Raw genomic sequence first — 7,052 nt, forward strand, 5'->3', positions numbered from 1 at the left:
TACCTGGTGATCAGCAATCTGTTTTTCTTTCTCAGCGATTAACTTGGTTTTCTCTTCTAAAACCTCGTAGCTTAGATCGATCACATCAATTTTCTCAGCTAATTTTGTTTTTAAACTTTTAACGTCTTTTTCACAAGCTTTAATTTTTATTTTATAACTATTTTCTCTTGTCTTTGTGAAGTGATGATCTTCTTTCAAGGTTTTAAATTCGGCATCCAACTTAACATACTGATCAGTAATTGTAGCAAGCTGTTCAGACAAGTTCTCACATTTAGTACAGATAGGTTTAGTACATACCTCGAAGTTCTGGTCATTAGCCATGAAAGCTTTTTCATTTTCAGCAGCTTTCATACATTCTTCAGCTGCAACCTTCGCCATGTGTGCCTGCTCAAAGAGTTCTCCAGAGAACATGTTCCAGTTGTATTCACCAGCATCAGACATCATGGCATTATTCCCATTGTTATTTCCACTTTGCTGTGTAGTCCTCCCCTGACTACGTTCTACACGTGCATTAGTGCACTCCTTTGCAAAGTGTCCATTTTGTTGACAATTGTAACACCTCACCCTTGACTTATCAAATCCTGGCTTTACACCTACGAACTTTCTGCCAGTCTTCTTTATGAAACGCTTCACTCTTCTGACTATCATCGCCATCTGCCACTGCAGATCCATCTCCTCCAGATCATCAGGATCGATCTGGTCATAGTCTTCTTCCAAAGCAGCAGGGTCCACAATCTTCCCTTGTATGTAGTTCTCGTAAGAAGCAATAAAAGATGCATAGAGTGCAAACTGCTCTACAGCAGATTTGACACTCATTGGCATCTTAGAGTAGTTATTGCTTGAAGCACTGGGAGAGAAACTACTCTTGGATGCTTGAGGTTTCGAAGCACTTGATCCTCCAGCAACAAAGCAAACATCACCGTTCATGTTTACTGACACATTTCCTTCATGAGAAGAGTTAGAACCTGACTCTCCTTTGGAGTAGTAAGCAGCAGATTCAGACTTCGAACTTGAGCCTGAGTTAACTTTGGCACCATACATACCAGGGTCTTGAACCTGATCCGTTGGTGTCTCTTTACGAACCATATTAAGCTCAAAGGTTCTGAGCTTGTTTACTGCTGTCTCCAAGTCATAATCAGGAAAGTCTTTGTCTTCCCTCATTAGAACAGTGTACATTTCCCACTTCGGTGGGAGAGCATCGAGAAGCTTCTCAACTATTTCCTCCTCTCTGTAAGCAATAGAATAGTTGTTCAGCTCTGTCATTAGATGATAATATCGGGTGATAATATCATCGAGCGATTCGTTCTTCAAATACTTGAAGACAGAGAACTGAGTCTTTAACAGCTTAATCTTCGAGGCACGAATACCCACGTTCCCTTCGAATCTATTCTCAAGAGCATCCCAAAGCTCTCGTGCAGAAGTGTACTTCCTGAATGTATGGAGAATCTCTTGAGGAAGAGCCATAGTAATTGCAGCATGGGCCTTGCTCTCGGCCTCATACATCTTTTTCTCTTCTTCCTCCATCTTGCTGTACTTCTTTACCACATCCCGACCTTCGTATTCCATTGTCGGTGGAATATATCCATCCTGGATGCACACCCACATCTTTGCATCCTGGTATTTAATATACTGAATGAACCTATCCTTCCACGCCACAAAGTCGGTTCCTTTCATCAACCTTGGGGCCTTAGTAGCCGACCCCGCTTCAACTTCCATTTTGACTAACTCTGAGATGTTAATCGGCGACATCTTCTCGAAAACAAGAAAAACCCGAAAAAACAAAAATTCTTCCAAACAGTACTATAGGCGAAGTTAAGGATAACTTCGCTTAAGTGTTAACTTCGCTGGAAAATCCTTAAATTCGCGTGACTTGGCGAAGTTGAGAATAACTTCGCTTAAGGTAAGCGAACTTAGGAGGTAAGCGAAGTTGAGGTTAACTTCGCTTAGGCGAACTTATGAGGTAGGCGTAGTTGTGGTTAACTTCGCTCAACCTTATATCTTCGCCGAAACCCTACTTCCAGCGTCGGCAACTTCGCCTGAAGAACAACAACTTCGCCCGAAGAACACTGAAAATATTCAGATCTGTTTTCGACGATTTAGCAGTTTCCGGTCGGTGTGACGGCTTGAATATGACTGTATAAGGTGAGTATAACACAATATCAACGAAAACGCGTCCCGCGAATAGGTCAAACGAGACGTTTTCTACACCCGCGTGAAATCCCGAACCACACAATCGAGCCAAAGCTCTGATACCAATTGTAGGTTCCGGAACGGATCTTACACGGGATATCGCTATCTACGTAGGTGCGGAATCCCTGCGTAGGTAGTTACGAGCGTAGAATACGTAAAACAATCACACGCGATACAAACGAACACGTTATATATTATAACTTGAAACACGTCTATTACAGACTCTCGGCACGTTCACTGAACTCAACAACTGACTCCTCTCTCGTAGCCTAAACAATCCGTCGGCTACAGTATATATAGACACGACAACTTCGCCCGATATGTTCAGGCGAAGTTGTCCATAACTTCGCTTGTTCAACAAGTTCGCCTAAGCGAACTTGTTGACAACTTCGCTTGTTCAACAAGTTCGCCTAAGCGAACTTGTTGACAACTTCGCTTACATACATAAACATAAACTTAAACATAATTACATTACAGACTCGATTACAAACGCTAGACTATGAACTACTGACATTTATGTACCAACACAAGGATTGGTCAAGAAGAACGAAGCTTACTGGAGGAGAATATATTCTCCGAAAGAGAATATATTCTAAGTAAAATATGCTCGAATACACTCATCGATCATACCTAGCAAAGGAAAGGTTTGAAGATGACTTACAAGGGAAGAAACGGGTTTGAAGAATGGAAGATTAATTGATGATCACATTGAGTAGAAATTCGATGGCATCGGTCTAAGGGGGGGGGGAGATTGTTAGGACTTATATTTTAGACCGACGCATCGAATTATTATTTTTATGGGTGAAAAATAATTAATATTTTTGGTCTCAACTAAGGGTGGATGGCTTGAAGACCAAGACATGCTAGACTAGTATAAATAGATGTATTTGTTAATTTGTCTAGCATAAGTTTATTGTGTATTAGGTGAGATCTAGGGTTTCATCCCTATGAGAGAGCTTCCGCCTCCGGGATGAGCTCTCCTGGAGGTGGCTGATCTTTATTGTATGTATGAGTGCTCTGTGTGACAATCTTTTGATAAATGAAATCATACTGCCACTTCTTTATTTGTGTTTCGATTACATGTTTGTGTTCATCCAATTTATTGTTCTTTGTAATCGATTCAGGCTCTCTCCCAAAACACCACTCATCCGTCCAAAACACCTTTCAAGAGTGAATACGATTCGATCCTAGCTCAGATCTGAACTCCACCGTTAATACCGACCATTATTCACGCTTCCGCACTGGGCCTCGGATCTCACAAGTATGGATCATATGTTTTGAGGGAACACTCTCACATGTGTATTTGACTATTTGTGTGGTGACATTTGATTAATGAAATGTACATAGATGTGTTTTTTACTCCTGGTATGTCCTTTAGTGGCTTAATGAGAATATAGTATTCTCTAAATTAATTAGCTTCCCATCTTATTTAGGGTTGTTCGAGGGTTCATGATTTGATTGTTGATGTGCAGTTATCGACCTCATGATAGATAAGTAAGACTCAAAGTGAAAGATACGTACGTTGAGTGAGAACACATCATATTATAAGATTCTTCACCAAGATATATACGTGAACAAGATATATGACCCTCATAAAAGAAAATGTTATCATTTGGAAAACGATTGATACCTAAATTGTATCATTGGAAGACGAAAATGTTATATTTGGAGGTCGTATAACTCTCATAAAAGAAATTTTAGGAAGTCTTCCGACATACTTTCTATCTCTATTTATTGCACCAGTCAAGGTAATTAGTAGTAGTACAATTGACGAGATGAGAAGTAGATTCCTTTTGGGTAGCAATAATGGGAGTTCGAATATTCAATGAGTAGCATGGGGAAGCGATTGCGGGTTCAAAAGCAAAAGTTGGCCTGGTAAAAGATGAAAATATAGCATTATTGACAAAATGGTGAAGACTAAAAGTAAACAAGGAGTAGCTCTGGGTCCAAGTTGTAAAGGCGATTCATGAAACAAGAAGACAGAGTAAGACGGTTCATGTAAGAAAGACCACAATAATATGGGTATGTAAAAGTATCGTTGATGTTGAGTCAGATTTGAGTATAATTGGATTGGACATGCACTCCAAGATTGAAGGGACCCTTGGTTATGGGAATGAGATTATGTTTTGGAATGACAACTAGATGGTAGAAGGCATTTTAAGAGATAGATTCCCTACATTATTTTATATTGGTGGCGGGTAAAAGGGCAAAATAAAATATTGTTACATTTGTGACTGGGACACAACCCATTTGACATGTAAGTCGTTTGGGAGTTGAGACACAACTCGTTCGAGATGTAATTTGTTTGAGACACAACTCGTTCCAAGTAAAATATCGAATTTGAGTAAAAAAAAGATGCTAGAAGATAATAGTTGAGAGCGAATAGCAAAACTAATCACTTCTAACATTAAAGATTAACAGGTAAAATAACCAAAATTTGAATTGAACATATATTTACCTCCAACGATTACAAATTTTTTTGAACCTCAACAAATATAGAGAAAAAAAATACAAAAATAAGAAAGAAAATATATTCGTCTAAAAAGTTTGACCAAGATTCTCTCTTCATCTTCATTGTTTAAAGGCATGCATAACACTAAGGAGGAAGGATTACAATGTAATAAACAATAAGAAATGTTTTATGATACTATATCACAATTTACCTGCCTTATACTTACCATTCCTTTAGAGCACAACCTCATGAAGTTTCTACTTTTCAACTAACCCTCCATATAATTATACAATGTACAAAGAAAACCATGACACCCCTTCTTTAATTTACTCTCCCTTTAATCATATTCAATCAAGTCAGTGCGACAAGTGTGTCTATATAAACCAGCTACAATTAACAATGCATCTCACCCTCTTAAGCAAAACCTATCCGTTTGTTTGTTTAACGTAATGAGTCGTAAAGCGATCTTGATGAAGAATGGTGTGGAGAAAGCTAACATTTTGGCTCTTGGCAAAGCGTTTCCTCACCAACTTGTCATGCAGGATCTGCTTGTTGACGGATATTTTAAAGACACTAATTGTGATGATCCGGAACTCAAGCGAAAACTCATTCGCCTATGTAAACATCGGTCTTTCATCGTTTTGTGTTCTCGTTTTTAGCCCAGTTGAGCAAGGTTAAGCATGGGCTTGGGCTCAAAGTTAAACGAGCTAGCTTGACTCTGCTCGTTTTTATTAACGAGTTGAAATGTTGAGCTTGAATTCAACTCGAAAAAAGCTCGAATATGCTCTTTTATTTTTAAAATGTTGTATTTTTTACTTGACCAATAGTTTTGCTATAAGCAAGATTTTACCAGGTATGACCGATTGCATTTTCTACCCACTGAAATACATAAAAACAAAATAATAAATTATTTTATTTTATTTTTTCAAACGAGCCAATATAGCTAGTCAACAAACTGGCTTACCTTGGCTCGGGCTCAACTATTTTACAAACGAGTCGATTTCAAGCAAGTATCAAGCCACAAGCTTCTTGAACATCCCTAGTTTAAATAGGTCTAGCTTTCATTAAAAAATAAATAAATAATATTTTTGATTTTCGTTCTCTTTTGCTTTCTTGTAATACAACAGGCAAAACCACAACAGTGAAAACAAGGTATGTGGTTATGTCACAAGAGATACTCAACAAGTACCCTGAGTTGGCACTAGAAGGCCACCCAACAGTCAAGCAAAGACTTGACATTTGCAACAAGGCTGTTACACAAATGGCCATTGAAGCATCAGAATCCTGCATTAAGAAATGGGGCCGCCCCTTATCCGATATCACACATTTGGTCTACGTTTCGTCTAGTGAAGCCCGACTCCCAGGGGGTGATATCTACCTAGCCAAAGGGCTCGGACTAAGCCCAGACACTAACCGTGTCATGCTTTATTTCTCGGGTTGCTCGGGTGGGGTAGCCGGGCTCCGTGTTGCAAAAGATATAGCTGAAAATAATCCAGAAAGCCGAGTCTTGTTAGCAACCTCCGAAACCACTATTATCGGATACAAACCGCCAAGTGTTAAACAACCTTATGATCTAGTTGGGGTTGCACTTTTTGGAGATGGTGCTGGTGCTATGATAATTGGGTCAAAGCCCACTGGGCCAGAGAGCCCGTTGTTTGAGTTGCATACCGCGATACAAAATTTCTTGCCCAATACCGAAAAGGTCATTGATGGGAGGCTAACCGAAGAAGGGATCAGTTTCAAACTCGATAGAGAGCTTCCCGAAATCATTGAGAACAATGTAAAAGGTTTTTGTGACAAGTTATTGGACAAACTTTGTAGTGATGATCTGGACTACAATGACCTGTTTTGGGCCGTGCATCCGGGTGGGCCGGCAATTCTGAATCGGATAGAGAAAAAGTTCGACTTGTGGCCCGAAAAACTGAGTGCAAGTAGAAGAGCATTGGCAGATTATGGGAATGCAAGTAGTAATACAATTGTGTATGTGTTGGAGTATTTGATAGAAGAAAGTTTGAAGAGGAAAAATGAAGGAAAAGATGGTGGGCCTGATTTGGGCCTTATTTTGGCTTTTGGGCCTGGTGTTACTTTTGAAGGAATTCTTACAAGGAATTTAACCATGTAGGTTGGTGGTTGGTCTTTGTTTTATAGTTTGATATGAATAATAGATATACAATATTGTTTTAAAACTAAGTGATTTTAGGTTTTAAGACTTCAAATTTCGCAGAGGGTCGAGATTTCTTGTATTGATGCTAATTGAATCTACAAAGTACAAATGATGTCTCGTTTATAACTAGTAAATATACAAAGTACAAACGAGAGACGATTGAATGACCGGTCTTGAAATAACTTCAGATTTCTTTCATAAATGCTAGATTTTATAGGTGTATATCTTTAATGTGATATTTCTTCA

General features: G+C 39.0%; 1 protein-coding gene across 1 annotated transcript; it reads left to right on the plus strand.

The window, feature by feature from the left end:
- Nucleotides 1-5,091: 5,091 nt before the first annotated feature.
- LOC143588761 (type III polyketide synthase B-like) lies at nucleotides 5,092-6,764 on the plus strand. The gene is made up of 2 exons (XM_077069686.1): nucleotides 5,092-5,260; nucleotides 5,770-6,764. The coding sequence occupies exons 1-2, from the start codon at nucleotides 5,092-5,094 to the stop codon at nucleotides 6,762-6,764; spliced, it is 1,164 nt and encodes a 387-aa protein (XP_076925801.1).
- The last annotated feature ends 288 nt before the right edge of the window (nucleotides 6,765-7,052 follow it).

Source organism: Bidens hawaiensis, unplaced genomic scaffold, assembly GCF_021521415.1.
Source record: "Bidens hawaiensis isolate Kalapana, Puna unplaced genomic scaffold, B.hawaiensis_p1.1 tig00036759_1, whole genome shotgun sequence".
In the NCBI taxonomy this organism is placed as follows: domain Eukaryota; kingdom Viridiplantae; phylum Streptophyta; class Magnoliopsida; order Asterales; family Asteraceae; genus Bidens; species Bidens hawaiensis.

What these genes read in the sequence shown, in the direction of transcription:
- LOC143588761 (XM_077069686.1), top strand. Translation starts at nt 5,092, where the DNA reads ATGAGTCGTAAAGCGATCTTGATGAAGAATGGTGTGGAGAAAGCTAAC. An exon ending in GCGAAAACTCATTCGCCTAT is followed by an intron (nt 5,261 to 5,769) that starts GTAAACATCGGT and finishes GTAATACAACAG; the next exon opens with GCAAAACCACAACAGTGAAA.